At 40.0% G+C, this 19,338-nt stretch overlaps 1 protein-coding gene across 5 annotated transcripts; it reads left to right on the top strand.

The window, feature by feature from the left end:
* The first annotated feature begins 1,879 nt into the window (after positions 1-1,879).
* LOC101743020 (allantoinase) lies at positions 1,880-18,678 on the top strand. Of its 5 annotated transcripts, none has more exons than XM_012689228.4 (11): positions 1,880-2,835; positions 3,843-4,006; positions 6,170-6,321; positions 6,756-6,870; positions 12,878-13,024; positions 13,720-13,780; positions 14,892-14,985; positions 15,278-15,488; positions 17,205-17,337; positions 18,139-18,344; positions 18,423-18,678. In XM_012689228.4, the coding sequence occupies exons 2-11, from the start codon at positions 3,848-3,850 to the stop codon at positions 18,549-18,551; spliced, it is 1,407 nt and encodes a 468-aa protein (XP_012544682.1). In that variant the 5' UTR covers positions 1,880-2,835; positions 3,843-3,847; the 3' UTR covers positions 18,552-18,678. The 5 variants fall into 5 exon arrangements, with proteins under 5 accessions (XP_012544682.1, XP_062526634.1, XP_062526635.1 ...); XM_062670651.1 differs by lacking the exon at positions 1,880-2,835 and adding an exon at positions 3,525-3,611; XM_062670650.1 differs by having other exon boundaries at positions 1,881-4,006.
* The last annotated feature ends 660 nt before the right edge of the window (positions 18,679-19,338 follow it).

The following is a 19,338-nucleotide window of genomic DNA, read 5'->3' as shown; positions in this document are numbered from 1 at the left end:
CTTATAAAAATAGACATCGTAATTTAGAACGATTTTTAAATTGTGTACTTTTTAAACGGAATCATGGTCACATATCATAGCCACAATGTTTTTTTAGAGAAAACTACCGGTTCCTATCCAAGCTTTTCTGTCAATGTTCTTATAAATCATTCTTTATAGAAATAAATTATTTAAAAAAAAACTAAAAACGTCTAAAATATAAACTTGGATGAATGAGATTAGTTTATCGATTATAAAAATAAATGATACATACTACGTTCCAAGTGTGCCATTTTCTTTGAACATCGCATATTTTGTCAAGATAATATAACGAAATAGATGATTAAAAAGAAGCAGCAATTAATAAAAAAAAAAAAAAAAAACTTCATAAAAAAAGACCAGGACTCACCTTATGTTTTTGATCAACAAAACGGAATCAATTTCATAGCAGCATCATTAGTCACTTTTCTCGTTAACACTTTTTTCACAGTGCTTTAACAATGTACACTAACTAGCGGCTGCTAGCTGTGCTCTAAGTTACACAGTCTACGACGTCCAGTGGTTGCCAACTGTTGAAAGACACTCACTTTGCTTGGATAGTTTATTTAATTATTCGTGTGACATTTTTATAGCTCACAGGTAACGGTCGAGCAATGAAAATAATTATATCTACTATACTTAATAATTTTTTTGATTTAATGCTGTGTAAGTAAAAAAATCCCAAAAACCTAGAAAATAGGTTGTGCCAAAGATCAAATACGTAATATTCAAAACTTTAATTTAAATTCTCATAATTCAATTAGTCATTAAATGGCTCGGTTAATTTATTTTCCAGGAGCTCAGTTAAAACAGTAACTAATAAAGGCTATTATGAAGTTTTCAACTTCTTAGCAATTATTTGGTTCGCCGGCTTTGGGCGCTGTCTGCCGTCATTGGTATGCAAACAACGTTTCTTCCTTTCTTCCCGCCAATGTCACTCGCATTGTTTGCCGGCACATCACCGTCGCGTCACCATTATACCTAACTGTACATTGATTAAGTAGACCCTGAAATCGTCACTGTCCTTGTTTTAGGCATACAATGTCAACCTAAACGTGATCTACCTGTCTGAAGGCTGTCAACGTTATCGTTTTTCACATTTTCGTGTTAGGCTACTTTTTTTTTTATTGCCTGGATGTGTGGACGAGCTCACAGCCCACCTGGTGTTAAGTGGTTGCTGGAACCCATAGACATCTACAACGTAAATGCGCCACACACCTTGAACTTCTACTTATATGTTCAAGATATTTATTAGTTTGTATGATATTAAGAGTATGTGTAGTGCTTTGTATTGAATCTGGATCATTGTGTCCTTTTTAAGGAGATCAAAACCGGTATTGCCTCGCAGGCCGCTCTCAATGGAGGTAAAGTAGAACTTATTTTCGACTGAGGGTTGCGGACGGCGGCGAACCGCGCTGTTAGCTCCCGCGTGCTCTTCAAGGTGAAGTTCAAGGCGGAGCGTTGGCATTTAAGATACTGTGTCAACAATCTTCAGCTTTTGCCATCCGATGTCAATCACCGGCTACCTTAATGAATTCTACTTACCAATCTTAGGTGATAGTTTCGTTTTAAAATAATAATTTAGCGGAATCCATGTGGAGTAAAGTTGTTGAAAGTAAGTGCCTGCTTAAGCCTTAATATTAAAAACATTGCTGATACAAGTTAAACTTTAGTAAAATTAATAAAAGATAGCGACAGGACGCCCGGTGTATTGGGTCAAGTGTTGCGCCTAGAGCGTTTTTCAAATCCATCAGGAAGATACGAACTTTTCGAAGGAAATACATATGTACATAAATAAAACGTGGTCGCAAACGACTTCGATGATAAATCAGTAAGGGTGGATTCGACCAAACTTAAATTTATACTCGAGTAACTATACGAGGAATAACCTATTCCATGATTTTAATTTCGAGTAAATCCATAGTCGTTTTTCCACGTATACTTGCGCTAGGAATAACAATACGCGAATAGCAGAGGAATGGTGAACAAAAATAAAATCCGGCAAATAAATGTTGTTGTCAACGGCATAGTGTAAGAGCATACAAATCGTCAACTCGATTTTGCCGTATTTTAGTGTGAAAAAGTAGCTGTTGTGTAAGATATCCAGCTGTCAAACGTATTATTTTTATTTGTTGTTTGTTTGAGGGAATTGTCAAGTTTTGTCGTGTGGTTTTATCTTTTTTCGTTTAAACGTTGCATTATACAATGTCAGACTATTAATAATAATTTAGTGCATTGGGTTGACTTGAAATTAAAACAGAATAAATATTTATGAAATGACAGAAATCAGATGTTGGACTGACTGACGCCATTACTTTATTGTAGGAATAGCTCCGTTATTCCGTGCGAAACGGCGGCGCGGCGGCGGTATAGTAACAATTCCCGAATAGGCCCACTATTTTTAGAATTGTAGATGGTAAAACGTAAAATTGATTTACTCTCGATTAACTGACGAGTTATTCTAAGAATAAGATTTACTCTTGTTTGGTCGAATCGACTCAAATCGTATAATAAAAAATCTTCCTCATTCTTGCGTTTTCCCGGTCTAGTAAAATAAAAGTTAATCCCGTAAAATTTATAAATTTATTTAATTAATAGTGGTAAGTCAGCGTAGATAAGTACCGCCATCCTGTCTATTTCTATCGCGAACAGTCATACGCTCCGACTTGAAGGGTGGGAGAGTCATTATAGAATATAATCTATATATATATAAATGAATTGCTGTTCGATAGTTTCGCTAAAATTCGAGAACGGCTGGACCGATTTGTCTAATTTTGGTCTTTAATTATTCGTGGAAGTCCAGGGAAGGTTTAAAAGGTAAGTAAATATGAAAATGCTCGGAATTAAATAAAAATAACAATTTTGTTTTTCCTTTGATGTTTATTTTATACAAAAGTTTAGGTCTTTTATTTATCGATTGAGGCACTACGAAGTTTGCCGGGTCAGCTAGTAGAATATAATTGAAGACTTTCACCTCAAATATCAAGATGAAATGGGTGGCTGCATTGTATTGTATATTGGATCCGTTATTACTTAACACGAGGTAAGCCGGGAGCATGTTCATTCGTGGATGGAATAAAAAAATACACTCATAAAATAAACAAATAAATCTGGCCCCGAATTAAAATTCCCTGTACTACGGTCAGACACTGATATACGAGTATTTACTTATATATGTGTATATGTACATACATATGTAAATATTTAAAACCCAGATAGGGCAAACAAACCTGTTCATATGACGATTTATTTTAAAATTCCTTATTTAGTTGAACGATCTTAGTGCCCACCTGATGTTAAGCGGTTACCGGAGCTCATCAACAACATCAATAACGCAGTCCACCTTGAGACATGAGTTCTATAGTATAACGTCTGCCCTACCTTTCAAATTAGAACGTATTACTGCTTCGCGACATAACTGCTTAGACCGTATGTCTCAAGGTGGGTTACAGCATTCGCGTTGTCATGCCTATAGTTACCAGTACCTAAACCCTTGACACAAAGAAAAAAAACATTTTTTTCTTATTAAGTGGGTTATAATAATGGCTTGACTAATTTATTAAAAAGAGATTTATTTAATGCTGGCGATAAGAGTAAGCCATTTATATAATTTGTCTAAAACATTGTATTACTGCTATAAAAGTGTCGATATTTGAAAAAAGTCATTGTTTTATTTTTCGATAACCTACCATGTCTTATCGCTGTAGTATTCACATTTGCTTACGAAATATATTATGATGTGTGTGTACATTGAATACATTTAAGTTAATCTCTACGTACGCCGTCCGTACGTTGTAAGTAATAGTCACATTGTGTGAACACAGGAAAAATGGTGTTAAGCCGACAACTGTTTTTGAGTAAGCGTCTAGTTGTCGAAGACAAGGTTTTCGATGGCGGTATTTTAGTCAATAGCTATGGTGTTATCGAAAGAGTTCTTGAAAGAAAAGAAGTTAGTCGACTTTTGGACGAAAGTGGTGAAAATATTAAGGTATGTAATCGTTTTTTCTTTAGCTGGGGATGGCCGACTTGATGGTAGATTTGTTTTTAAAAAGAGATTGCTTTAAGCGATAAAATCTACCTCATTTATTTTAGTGTATACTAGAAAATAATAATTTATAAAAGATCCGGTATTAATTATTTATCAGCTAGATAAACAAGTAGACAATTTATAACATACTAAATGAAGTTGATTTCGTGCAACGTAATAACCCTTAACTAGAGACTAAGAAGAACCGAACTTAATCAGAGACTGAGAAATATCGGGGTCAAGAGAAGCAAAACTACCATTTCTAAATAAAGAATGAAACTAGCTTTGTGATCATGGTATTTATGGTCCCATTAATAATTCGTATCAAAATGTCTGAATGCACCGAGGCTGACCACAAATTCTGTTTAATAAAAGAAACCAGATTCAATAAATAAATGCGTTCATCTTGTTAGGTATGCAAACATTTGCAATGCATTCCTCTTCGATATGATTGTCTGTCTGCTCGTATTTATACACGTGTTTTAAGCATCGAACGTATACGCCATTGCAACAAATATTGAACTAATTTAACGTTAGTTATTTGTCTATAAAACCAAGGTTAATATCATAGACGAGGCCTGCAAATTGTGGTAATATTAAATAAATCCTAAACAGATTTAGCCAAGAAATACTCAATGCGTCATTTATACGAAATACGTATAAAACACAACATTCTTTGATATTATTCTAATGTATGCACAAGGAAACTCATGGATTATAAATTTGCAGATAATTAATAACATAATTAAAATCAGAATAATTGCTTGAATTCGTAAAGATTGCAGACAAGAGTTTATTTTGCGAAATAGGTTTTTGACCCACGGAAACTAGTAATTTTATTAATGATGTGGTCCATAATAAAAACAGGTCCACGTTGCTGGTCTATGTGTGTTTAAATTATTACAATAAATCGACGCTACACGTTCAAATTCATTTATCTCAACTTGAATGTCATTAAACATGATTTTAAATGGGTCGATGACTTAACTTAAGTATATATGCTTAAATTGTCGAATATTAAAAATCTTTCGCTTCGTTTTTTGTTATGGCGACATCCGCGCGTAAGCTGTTGATGAAAAGCATTCATGGAAACATCAATGTTTTCAAACAAGTTTCCTGGAGAGCTACAGGAAAGTTTCAACTCAATCGGATTACCTGTGGGCGGTGCTTAGTAAAAACATTCACTGAAAGTTCATTCTAGATCAGTACATCAGTTTCACACAATAATATTAACACTGGTGGCTAATGCGATAATAAAACACCGCTGGCAAAATCATCATAAACCATTTCTTAAAGCCACAACCCACTAGACAAGGTAGTACTAGTACAAGGACAAGTCTAGTAGAAGGTATAAAGAGGACCAAAGTTCGTTCTTATATACCTTGTTCCTATAAAAGTCTAGTAGTTAGTACGTTATAGTTTTATTCGGGTTTTTGGTATGGGATTCTGAGAGCTTTAATTTCTTTATTATGTGTAGGTTAGGTTTAATGACGATATGTTGTTTTTGGATATATTAAAACAGAACAAAAGACCTTTTAATGGTTATTAGGATACAATTTGTAAATGATTACCAGTGTAATTTAGGTACACCTTCAAGTTTTACGGCTATTGAACCACAAAGTAATTTATTATTATTTGAAAAACAACTTTTGTCTGTGTTCTAATTGCTTATCACACGGCGTCGATAACATCACGCCTCATTTTACTTCACACCAGATGTACAGTGAGCACATACATACATAATTGTTATTTCATACATTAACACTTCGTAAAACCGTATTATAAATAGAGACACTACACTATGTTTGTGTTTAGTTGTTAATGTTCCATACAACACTCGCTAACGAAGCGGAGTTCATTCACAGTTTCCGAGACATTAATTTTACCACGTATAATCCGGCTCTGAAATATACTCCCCAGTCCTAAGGCCTGTGACATGTCTTTCTTCGAACGAAAAAAGTCCTAAGCGGCGAGCAGTGGTCACCTATGCGCCTGGCATTGCTGATGCTCATAAGCATCATAAGGAGCATCATGAGCTCTCAATCAGATGGGCAATAGAAAAAATCACATTAAAATAAATTTTATCATTCAGTCATAAACTTGTTAACATATCAATTATTACAGGTAGTGGACGGTGGTGATTTAGCGCTGATAGCGGGCATCGTTGATTCGCACGTCCATATTAACGAGCCGGGTCGAACCGCTTGGGAGGGATTCCAAACGGCAACTAAGGCTGCAGCTGCTGGTGGGATTACCACGATAATCGATATGCCCTTGTAAATATAACTTTCATATTTTATGTTTTATAAACTTCTACGCTCGTAAATGGCTTTATAGCACAAATTCAGGGTTGCCGTTATTAGCCGTTAACATTCTTGAATTATCTTCATTACACGTACAGAAACATTTTTGTTTTTTTTTTTTGTCCTACCTACGCCGAAAGTTCGGTTTTCCTCCCGCTATACAGGGGAGAAAGTCTAACTTTTCCTCCCTGGTTACTGACAAGTGCGCATGCACGCATCCCTCGTGTTTGCCACGCAATTTTACACGCGGGAGGAAACCAACTTTTCTCCCTTGGTGTACAATGTACTATTGCTGTCGATAACAACCCTGGTTGTCAACTAACATGTTTCACAAAATCAAATGTTTCAATTAGTAAATTCCATATTTTGAGGTAACATATTTAATCATATGTGTTTTTTATCTTTAGGAATTCGATACCGCCAACTACCTCGTTGGAAAACTTGAAAATTAAAGCAACAGCCGCTAAAGGAAATGTATTTGTTGATGTAGGATTCTGGGGAGGAGTGATACCGCAAAATCATGTAAGTTCCTTGTGCGGTGAAATGGAAGGCATAGATTGATAAATTGGCATTAAAATAAGATTAGAACAAAATGTTTTTTTTTTCAATAGCTTAGATGGGAGGACAGTTCATCTGGTCATTCCGATAGAGGCACCCGTCACGTGCGGACGTGCTCATCGTCCACTCGATCGCCCGGTCTTTGTTCGCCCGGCTTTTGTTAGCCCGGCCATTGTTCGCGCGGCCTGTGTTTGTGGTACATCTGCCGACTAAGTGCTCTTTCTGGAAGTTTTTATTTGTTTTGTTTCCTTTTGTTGTTTCTGTGTTCGTGGTACATCTGCCGACAAAGTGGTTTCCTGCAAGTATTTATTTGTTTTGTTTCTTTTCGTAATTTCTGTTTTGTTGTGCTTTTTCTTTGTCCTGTAGTAATCGCGCCGCATTGCCACCTGTGTTCAATAGAACCGCTCAGGTCCGAGAAGTTGGGGCCTCGCCGCAAGGCGAGTGTTTTCAAGACCCGGGGCCGCCCCACCTGGGTACTCAGCGATCATGGACGCTGTATTCGCGGAATTCCTCCGACTTCGCCACCCACAGCTCGCCTCGGAGTTTTTGGCCTTCAAGGCCAATCACACTGCGAGCCCTCTCGAGGACTCCGCCGCGCTCGCTGCTCCTGCGTCGCCTGTACCTGCGTGCAGAGCTTCTGCATTGAGCACCGCAGCCTCTGTCGTGCCTGCCGCTCCCGTGTCGCCTATACTGGCGAGAAAAGCTGCTGCGTCGTCCGCCGTGACCATCGTTTCAGCTGAGCGATCATCCGCGGCCTCCGTCGCGCCCTCTAAAACACCTACACTTGCTCGTAGGTCGCCTGCACCCGCCTCCTCGTGCTCCGACTCTGACTCGGACATGGAGGTCGACCTCGCCCCCGCCTCATCGACGGATGGATTCACCCTGGTACAGAAGGGTAAGAAGCGTGCCGCGGAGTCTCGAGCTCCCGCGGCCGCTAAAATTAGCAAAGCCGTGAACGCGTCGCGCCCCCGCCCTCAGACTCCCGTTGCGCCCCCAGCCCGTGCCACTCCGTCGCCGCGTCCGGTGGCACAAAATAAAACCCAGACCCCTCCCCCGGTTATCCTTCAGGAGAAGGCAGCTTGGGATCGAGTTTGCCTGGCCCTTAAGGCCAAAAATATAAATTTCACGAATGCCCGTAACCTCGCGAACGGCATTCAAATTAAGGTTCAAACACCCGACGACCATAGGGCCCTCTCTTCTTACCTCCGTAAGGAGCGTATAAGTTTCCATACGTATACGCTCCAGGAGGAGCGCGAACTCCGCGTTGTAATACGCGGAATCCCTAAAGAGTTAGATGTAGAGCTCGTAAAAGCCGACCTGTTAGAACAAGGCCTACCAGTGAATTCTGTGCACCGTATGCACACCGGTCGCGGTAGGGAGCCATATAATATGGTTCTAGTCGCTCTCCAGCCTACCCCCGAGGGTAAGAAAATCTTTAACACACAGACCGTCTGTAGGCTCTCTGGTATCGCTGTCGAAGCCCCCCATAAAAAAGGCACTCCTAGCCAGTGCCATAACTGTCAATTGTACGGGCACTCTTCCCGTAACTGTCACGCGCGCCCCCGATGTGTTAAGTGTTTGGGCGATCACGCCACGGCCCTCTGCGCTCGCGACCAAAAAACCGCGACGGAACCGCCTAGCTGCGTCCTGTGTCGAACACAGGGTCACCCCGCGAATTACCGTGGTTGCCCCCGAGCCCCTAAAATAAATCGCCGCGTCGCCCGCCAAAACCGCCTCCGAGCTTCCGGCCCAGACATCAAAGCCTCGGCACCCTCTGCGTCGCAGGCTAAGCCAGCGTTCGTTCCGGCGGCGGTGCCCAGTGTCTCGGCCTGGGCAAAACCGCTGCCGTACACGAACACGGCTACAACTCCCTCCTCCGCGATTCGTCCCGCCCCCGCGACTCGTCCCTCTCCCGCGACTTGCCCTCCGACCGCGTCCGACAATCTCGCTTTAGCGATCGACTTCTTTCAGTCGATCAACTTTGAGCGCGTTAACGCTTTGGGCGACGCCATTCGCGCTGCCTCCACTGCACAACACTTTATCGCCGTTGTGCAGGAATACGCCGACGTATACGCGTCATTAAATACGTACGTCCTCCCCTCACTCCGCCGGTAATCAATGGCGTATATAAGTAGAATAAAGCCCCTATCCGTAACGATAGGATTTTTTAACGCTTACGGTCTCGCAAATCAACGTGATCAGGTTTCTGACTTTTTGCGTGACCACCAAATTGATATCTTTTTAGTGCAGGAGACCCTACTTAAGCCCGCGCGCCGTGACCCTAAAATCGCGAACTATAACATGGTCAGGAACGACAGGCTCTCTGCCCGTGGTGGTGGTACCGTCATTTACTATAGAAGAGCCCTGCATTGCGTCCCGCTCGATCCTCCCGCGCTCGCTAATATCGAAGCATCAGTGTGCCGAATCTCACTGACGGGACACGCGCCGATCGTTATCGCGTCCGTTTATCTTCCACCGGATAAGATCGTTCTAAGCAGTGATATCGAGGCGCTGCTCGGTATGGGGAGCTCTGTCATTCTGGCGGGCGACCTAAATTGTAAACACATCAGGTGGAACTCACACACCACAACCCCGAATGGCAGGCGGCTTGACGCGTTAGTCGATGATCTCGCCTTCGATATCGTCGCTCCGCTAACCCCGACTCACTACCCGCTAAATATCGCGCATCGCCCGGATATACTCGACATAGCGTTATTAAAAAACGTAACTCTGCGCTTACACTCGATCGAAGTAGTTTCAGAGTTAGATTCAGACCACCGTCCCGTCGTTATGAAGCTCGGTCGCGCTCCCGATTCCGTTCCCGTCACGAGGACTGTGGTGGATTGGCACACGCTGGGCATCAGCCTGGCTGAATCTGATCCACCATCGCTTCCGTTTAGTCCGGACTCTATCCCGTCTCCTCAGGATACCGCTGAAGCCATAGACATCGTAACGTCACACATCACCTCGACATTAGATAGGTCATCGAAGCAAGTTGTAGCGGAGGACTTCCTTCACCGCTTCAAATTGCCCGACGATATTAGGGAACTCCTTAGAGCTAAGAACGCCTCGATCCGTGCGTACGATAGGTATCCTACCGCGGAAAATCGTATTCGAATGCGTGCCCTACAACGCGACGTAAAGTCTCGCATCACCGAAGTCCGAGATGCCAGATGGTCTGATTTCTTAGAAGGACTCGCGCCCTCTCAAAGGTCTTACTACCGCTTAGCTCGTACTCTCAAATCGGATACGGTAGTAACTATGCCCCCCCTCGTAGGCCCCTCAGGCCGACTCGCGGCGTTCGATGATGACGAAAAAGCAGAGCTGCTGGCCGATACATTGCAAACCCAGTGCACGCCCAGCACTCAATCCGTGGACCCTGTTCATGTAGAATTAGTAGACAGTGAGGTAGAACGCAGAGCCTCCTTGCCACCCTCTGATGCGTTACCACCCGTCACCCCGATGGAAGTTAAAGACTTGATCAAAGACCTACGTCCTCGCAAGGCTCCCGGTTCCGACGGTATATCCAACCGCGTTATTAAACTTCTACCCGTCCAACTCATCGTGATGTTGGCATCTATTTTCAATGCCGCTATGGCGAACTGTATCTTTCCCGCGGTGTGGAAAGAAGCGGACGTTATCGGCATACATAAACCCGGTAAACCAAAAAATCATCCGACGAGCTACCGCCCGATTAGCCTCCTCATGTCTCTAGGCAAACTGTATGAGCGTCTGCTCTACAAACGCCTCAGAGACTTCGTCTCATCCAAGGGCATTCTTATCGATGAACAATTCGGATTCCGTACAAATCACTCATGCGTTCAACAGGTGCACCGCCTCACGGAGCACATTCTTGTGGGGCTTAATCGACCAAAACCGTTATACACGGGAGCTCTCTTCTTCGACGTCGCAAAAGCGTTCGACAAAGTCTGGCACAATGGTTTGATTTTCAAACTATTCAACATGGGCGTGCCGGATAGTCTCGTGCTCATCATACGGGACTTCTTGTCGAACCGCTCTTTTCGATATCGAGTCGAGGGAACCCGCTCCTCCCCACGACCTCTCACAGCTGGAGTCCCGCAAGGCTCTGTCCTCTCACCCCTCCTATTTAGCTTATTCGTCAACGATATTCCCCGGTCGCCGCCGACCCATTTAGCTTTATTCGCCGACGACACGACTGTTTACTATTCTAGTAGAAATAAGTCCCTAATCGCGAAGAAGCTTCAGAGCGCAGCCCTAGCCCTAGGACAGTGGTTCCGAAAATGGCGCATAGACATCAACCCAGCGAAAAGTACTGCGGTGCTATTTCAGAGGGGAAGCTCCACACGGATTTCCTCCCGGATTAGGAGGAGGAATCTCACACCCCCGATTACTCTCTTTAGACAACCCATACCCTGGACCAGGAAGGTCAAGTACCTGGGCGTTACCCTGGATGCATCGATGACATTCCGCCCGCATATAAAATCAGTCCGTGACCGTGCCGCGTTTATTCTCGGTAGACTCTACCCCATGATCTGTAAGCGGAGTAAAATGTCCCTTCGGAACAAGGTGACACTTTACAAAACTTGCATAAGGCCCGTCATGACTTACGCGAGTGTGGTGTTCGCTCACGCGGCCCGCACACACATAGACACCCTCCAATCCCTACAATCCCGCTTTTGCAGGTTAGCTGTCGGGGCTCCGTGGTTCGTGAGGAACGTTGACCTACACGACGACCTGGGCCTCGAATCAATTCGGAAATACATGAAGTCAGCGTCGGAACGATACTTCGATAAGGCTATGCGTCATGATAATCGCCTTATCGTTGCCGCCGCTGACTACTCCCCGAATCCTGATCATGCAGGAGCCAGTCACCGTCGACGCCCTAGACACGTCCTTACGGATCCATCAGATCCAATAACCTTTGCATTAGATGCCTTCAGCTCTAATACTAGGGGCAGGCTTAGGGACCCCGGTAACCGTACTCGTCGAACTCGACAAAGAGGTCGACGTGCAACCTAACCCATGCATCAGCCCGCTGAGTTTCTCGCCGGATCTTCTCAGCGGGTCGCGATTCCGATCCGGTAGTAGATTCATTCGCGAAACAATTGCTGTTGAGTTGTTAGGTCTCCTTCGGAGGCGCTCGGGCAGTTGTTAGCAAATCCCACCCCTCTTGGCTGAGCCTTTGCTCGCCCACCTGTCCTGGTGAAACTGGAAAGGCCTTCGGGCCACCAGTAAAGTTTCAATCATAAAAAAAAAAAAAAAAAAAAAGTTCATCTGGTGTTAAGTGATTACCAGAGCTATCTACGACGTAAGTGTTGTCACCCACCTCGAGATATGAGCTCCAAGGTCTCAGTTTTGTTACCGTAAAACGGCTACCCCACCCTTCAAATCGAAACGCATTACTGCTTCGCGGCAGGAATAGGCAAAATGCCTACCCGTGTGGACTCATAAAAGTCCTACCACCAGTAATTACGTAAATTATATTTTTATGAGTTTGATTTTTATTACACGTTGCTATTCCTACACCCTGGAAGCGAAATGTGAACAATTAATTGTGAAGCACGTATTTCGTTAGAAAAATTGGTACATGCCTACGGGATTCGAACACCGGCGTAGTCGCAACGCTTGATACGAATGTACCAGGCGTCTTATCCTTAAGGCCACGTCGAATTCGATGCTCAAATACTGTCTATAAAGTTACTAATTAATCTGTTTGTATTTTAAAATCGATTATTATTTATAATGCTATATATAAAGCGGCAATCTCGCACCGATTCGTTTAATGAGTATACGTGTAATAAAAGGTATTTCTTATTAATAAGAACATGTTGTTCTGTCTGGGATTTGGCAAACCGTAATTAAATCGATAAGGTCTTTAACGCATTTTAAATGAACAGTTGATCGAGTAATCCAAAATTCGGTCGGCAAAAGATTTCAATATTATGTTTACTTTTCGTAAATTAATGTTGTTTGTTGGTTTTTTGTAAAGGATTCACTGCAGGATCTGGTCGAAGCCGGCGTTGTGGGATTTAAATGTTTTCTGTGCCCCAGTGGAGTGGATGAATTTCCTCACGTTGAGTTACAGGATTTACAAAAAGCCTTTGCTTGTCTTGAAGGAACTGGATCGGTGCTTGCGGTAACAACATATACGTCTTAAACTATACTTATTCGGTTATCTTTAATGCTGTTATAACACTATAAAATAAATACATAAGCTTACACTCAAGATTTTTGCCATAAAAATTTGGTATGGCTAAAAATATCGAATCATTGAATATTCTTTTATCCGTTCGAATATCAAACAACAACTTTACTACATATTAGACCGTCATTGAGGGCATTTTCTAATGTCTATAAATTAGCTTAAAAACTAAATCAAAAGTTCTATTTCACTCTAATAATAATAAATAAGAATTAATTCATTCATTTTTTATTGCTTAGATGGGTAGACGAGCTCACAGTCCACCTGCTGTTAAGTGGTTACTGGAGCCCATAGACATCTACGACGTAAATAGGCCACCCACCTTGAGATATAAGTTGTAAGGTCTCAAGTATAGTTACGATGATGATGACGATAATGAGACGTTTAGTCGGCGTGACGGACCAAAATGGCTTGACAACCGTCTCTATGATCCTGTACTGCTGTTTTTAAAGAGCCATGGTAGTCTATGAAGGTTAGGTTGCGGTAGGCAGCAGCTTGGTTCTGCCCCTGGCATTGCTGAAGTCCATGGGCAACGGTAACCACTCACCATCAGGTGGGCCGTATGCTCGTCTGCCTACAAGGGCAATAAAAAAAAAAAAGTTTATTTTATACTGGTTTCGTATTTATAGTTCCATGCTGAAATCGACTGCGCTTACGATCAAGGCCATAAAGAAAAAATGAGAAAGAAAGGTGAGCACGTAGTTTTTGATTGAATAAAAAAAATGCAACTATTTTATATCAATAATAATATATTAATAATTAATTTTTTTTAATTTATATTTGTAGATTGGTTTGTTTGGATAAACATTCAACTTGAACCAAAACTTGGCATCGGTCATTCGGTTATTATCTACTACCAAAATACCAAAATATTATTATAAAACACACTTTTATTAGTTTGGTTCGCGTGTATGTTGCATGTAACGGAATCTTTGAATGTATTTCTCACCGAATTCAACATTTCTATTTAAAATTTACTCATGCATCAAGGACCGATGATAATACAATTTATTATAACTGAACTTCCTGACCAGTATCAACATGATTTAAAATTTTTAAATTATTTGTTAGTGCGGTTTTTAAGCTATTGTATAGCTTTTATCGCGGGCTTTGAGCGCGGCGACCGAATCAAGAAATTCCATAACGAAAATAAAATCTAACACCCCCCACTCTGTCTACCATGTAGCTCGCGTTCAACTCATTCACACGTTGCGCTTGTGTAGTGTTTGTGAAAAAGCGCGCAGCTTGACGTTACACTGCATGCGCATCATGAAAAGTCTGCCCATCTCTTTCTCGCGCGGTCTAGCTTATGAGTGTGACAGTTAATGTTTTGATTTTGTTAATGTTTATAAATATAGCGTGGTCTTATTTTGTTATTGTTTTAATATTAAACTATTATTATCTAATTATAATTCCATAAGTTGAAAAAAAAATGCTATGCAATAGCTTTACCGCGGCAGTCCCCGAGTGCCACACGTGTTTTTTATATTTTATTTAACCATGTCTTTTGTTGTTAAGCTACATATGAATTATTCCTTTTGGTTGTAGTCGGGCAGATGAACTAACGGCCAAGCCGATATTAAATTGTTAATTTACAAAGACAGCACAAATGAAAAAAATCTGCCCAAACATGATGGTGTCGACCCTCAGCAGTGAGGAAACGACGCGAGGAGGAGAGAGCCAATAATCATCATGAATGAATACCGGCACCCACTTTGAGACATGAGGTCGAAGTCTCAATTGTTTTTCATACTAAGTAGCTAAATATCGAAATATAAATTTTTATATTGAATAATTTTAGATCTTGAAGAATATCACACATTCCTGGAATCGAGACCTGCAAGCATGGAACTCGAAGCTTTCAATTTAATAAAAAAATTTGTTAAGAAACACAAGTAAGTCATACTCATAATAATTAAAACACCTTACGAAAATGCTATTTCTATAGTTATAATATATATTGCTTAACTTTAAGACATGTATCGAAATACCAAATAAAAAATAGGTATCTGATATATTGTACAGGCAAGGTCAGAAGCAAGAAGACCAGATTAGCGAAATGTATATCTTTACGAAAGTTTTAAATTAGCGATATTTAGAAAACGAGGATCTTATATTTGAGCAGGGAGCCACATAATGTGGTAATTTTGTACAATTTCCGATTTGATTTCTGTGTTTATTTTGCAGTGTACGCGTTCATATAGTACACGTATCATCTGCAGAAATAATCCCTTTACTTCATGCCTTGCGTCGAGCAAGAAGTGAGAACAATGGATTTTGGCGGAACGGAATTACAGCTGAAACTTGCCATCACTATTTAACATTTAGCGCTGAGCAAATACCAAAAGGGCATAGCGAATTTAAATGCGCTCCACCCATTAGAGATAAAAATAACCAGGTAAATAACAAAACTACTGGGCTATTCAAGGTGTCTAAATAAGAAATAGCCCACAGATTCATACTCGCTTTCAAATTAATCTAATATTTTTCGATTGTCCGTATTTATTAGATATATGAGCCCATTGAGTTTCTTGCCGGATCTTCTCAGTGGGTCGCGATTCCAATCAGGTGAGAGAGTCTGCGAAGTGCTGCTCTCGCTAGGGCTAGTGTTAGTAAATTCTCTCAGGTTTAACTCGTGAGCTGAAGTACCAGTCCGCCAGAAGCGAGAAGCTGGAATAGCCCTTAGGCTACCATCGAATAGATAGGGAGAAATTTCAGCTATTTGTAGATTTTATATGAATTTTCGACGATATACTCGAGGAATTCTTAACTTGGTCGATGAATACATAGATGAGTGTTAAATTTTAATTCAAAAGCCGGCTGAACCTTTTCTTTCTCAGCCGACCTGAAGCAGTGACGTAGCCGTAAGAGTGTAGTTTCATCTATACTTCTATATCTATACTAATATTATAAAGAGGAAAGATTTGTTTGTTTGTTTGTATTGAATAGGCTCCGAAACTACTGACCGGTTTTGAAAAATAATTTCACTGTTTGGAAGCTACACTATTCCCGTGTGACATAGGCTATAATCTTTGAAAAAAATTAGAGATCCTTACTAAAACTCCAATAATGTAACTCAAGGTGTAAAAAAATCACGTAAAATATTATTTACATCGCGTGCCCTGCGAAAACTATTGATGATAGAATAAAATAATGTACTACGACTTTGTAGAAAACATCATTATTTACAAAAAGTGTCGCGACAGCATATTATGTCTAACTATTTTAAAATAAGTGTTCTTTTATTTAAAAAAATAACATAACGTCAAATATCGTTGAAATTTTTGTTAAAGACCCGAGCGGAGCCGGAGCGAGCCGCTTGTTTATTATAAATAATTATAATATGAATAGGATGATTGTTCTACCCTTAAAACCGGAATGTATAATATAAGCAACTCAATCAACCATGCAGGCACACAACGCAATCCCAATAAAGAATACATTTCGCAGATGTGATTTTTATTAAACGATATCATTATCCTTAAACAGTAAGGTCGTCCGTGAACAAGTTTTAGGTACACAATTTTGGAGCTCGTTCTTAAAAACAGGTCAAAAATATGATATCCATTCTCAGACATTACCTACGTTCTATTTAAATCAAATATTGATGTGGTCCGCATTAGTACTAAAGATGAAAAAGTGTTCATCATGTCATTGACAGAGAAATAATTGTTTATTCGCGAATTATTAGATTTTTTACTGTCTTTGTCGGCACACGAGCATACGGCTCACCTGATGGTAAGTAGTCACTGTCTCTGGTGGATGTCAGCAATGCCAGGTCCTATTGTTGAGGATTCTTCGCAGCTTTATGTGAAGAAGAACATGCTACAGTGCGTGATTTCTTATTTATAGAAAAAAAGAAAGAAAGAAATCATTTAGTCGCTAAGCATATTGAAAATGAGTTATTACTTGTTGAAATAAATACTATACTTACTATAAATTCTTATTATAAAACTTATTATAAATTCGCGCATCATGGTTTATCTGATTAAATTGAAAACAACTTTGATATCAAATCAAATTAGGTTCCAAGCATTATATTCGCATATTTCAAATATTTACAGACAATCGTGATGGGATTAGATCAGATATAATCAAAGCAATTTTTTTTCAGGAAAAATTATGGGATTTCCTGTTAGAAGATAAAATAGACTTAATTGTATCCGATCACTCCCCGTGTACTCCAGACCTTAAGTGCAACAAAAATCTTATGGAAGCGTGGGGTGGAATTTCTTCCGTGCAATTCGGTTAGTACCGACTGTACTAAGAGCTTTGTTGCCGTCTCTAAAGATTGTAATTTGAGAATAATTGTAATTGTAGTTGTAAAGCTTTTAAAGCACAAGGAGGGGTTCTTGTTAATGGAAAATGGTTATGTTGTTGTTCGTTATTTTAAATGTCAATTTAAGCGGCCATTTTGTCCTCGTGAAGAAAATTTTAATTACGCTATTGCAGCGAAGATAACGATTTATTTTAAATTAACGGTGCCCGCGGCGTCGTTTGTACCTACAGTGAGTCCGCATATCACGAGAAAAACATCTGAATAGTTAGTTCACAAAACCAAGAGTTCTGATTGGATCTGAAGTGATCTGAAGATGTACTAAATTTTGGACTGTGTTACATTGCACTGTCAAAATAATTTGTATTGATAATGACTGCTCATGTTTAACACAAATTATAATGCAGGCTTATTTTTCCGTCTTCAGTTGGGCACGTGTCTTCACAAATTTGATAAATAATGAATCCTAGAGCGGTTGGGCATTTGGATTACCTATTCTTGTTCTAATATTGAACATTAATTGCTGTCGTGTGATTGACTCTAGACCGGAGACCGGAGCTTTTGAAGCGTTTATTTAATCTGTTTCGAACGTTGTCTAATTACTGGCAGTGTATATCGAAAGTATCCGCAAAAAAAGTATATTACCTAATATAGTTAATTATATTTTTAAAAATTATTTTAATATATAGATTTTGTTGAATGTATGTAAATCGTAAATGAAAAAGAAAAAATAATACCACAGCACAGATAATACAATATACCATAATTTCAGGGCTATCATTGTTTTGGACAGCAGCCGAAGCTCGTGGCTTGGATTTGACTTCGATCAGTAAATACTTAAGTTCTGGACCAGCCCATTTGTGTAGTATACAACACAAGAAGGGTGCTATTAAGCCTGGTCTAGATGCCGATCTTGTGTTTTTCGATCCAGAGGCTGAATTTGTCATTACTACTGACATTATCCGGCACAAAAATAAGGTAAGGTTAAGACAAATTTGATTCAATGCAACGAACATACTATTCAGTTTATTATTTTTAATGTTTTACTTGTTACAGCTAACACCGTATCTGAATATGAAACTCAAGGGCGTAGTAAAAGAAACATATCTTCGTGGTCAATTGATATACAGAGATGGCAATGTTATTGGTCAACCTATAGGAGAATTATTACTGAAAGAATCTTAAATTTTGAAAGGCCGACAGTTTTACGCAACTCAAACACATTGTGCCTCTTTTGTCTGAAAATAAACTACTACTAAATATATTATTTAAATTTAATATTTGAAATAAAGAATTTACAACAAAGAAAAAATTTATAGAATGGATTCCCTTACTCTTAAAACGTATTTTATGAAATTAAATTAAAACTTTAATGACGTTAGTATAAGGCTATTTTACCATTTAAACGATGTCGATACTGAAGAAACGTTAAAACAGCCTGTGGGTGGTGTGTAACGGCTTATCCAGGAAATTTATTAAAATAATCTTTGAAAAGCAACAGTTTTCCATTAAAAAAGAATTATCAAAATCGGTTCACCTAGGAAAAACTTCTGGGGTAGTAGACACACATAAAAAATATAGTCAAATTCAGAACTTATTTTGAGGGCTGTAAAAAAGTAAGCCGTAAAGGTAAAATAAGCCGATTCAATTCTCAGGGTCTTCTTTTGTATTTGTATTTATGGTACCTACATAATATAAAAACCCACCTAACAAACAAGTTCAGCCCAGAAAGATATTTGTTCTGTTCTGATCTAAATATTTTCACACTTGTGCACTTTCGCAGATGCGAAACGGTTATTAAGCCATCATCGTTGCATGATTACATATACAGAAACATTAAAATAAGAAAATAAAACATTTCCTACGCTCCTCGCGTTCACGCCAAAAAACCTCTCAAAGATAATTTTCATTTGGTTTTCCTACTTAAGCTGATAGCCTTGAGAAGCTATGTTAGCGTTACCGGACAAGGGTT

Source organism: Bombyx mori, chromosome 10, assembly GCF_030269925.1.
Source record: "Bombyx mori chromosome 10, ASM3026992v2".
NCBI lineage: Eukaryota > Metazoa > Arthropoda > Insecta > Lepidoptera > Bombycidae > Bombyx > Bombyx mori.
Note: the sequence above shows the minus strand (reverse complement) of the source record. Positions and strands in the feature narration are given on the sequence as shown.

Coding starts and splice junctions, on each gene's coding strand:
- LOC101743020 (XM_012689228.4), top strand. CDS start 3,848: ATGGTGTTAAGCCGACAACTGTTTTTGAGTAAGCGTCTAGTTGTCGAA. Junction 15,489..17,204: donor TTAGAGATAAAAATAACCAG/GTAAATAACAAA, acceptor ATTTTTTTTCAG/GAAAAATTATGGGATTTCCT. Junction 18,345..18,422: donor TTATCCGGCACAAAAATAAG/GTAAGGTTAAGA, acceptor TACTTGTTACAG/CTAACACCGTATCTGAATAT.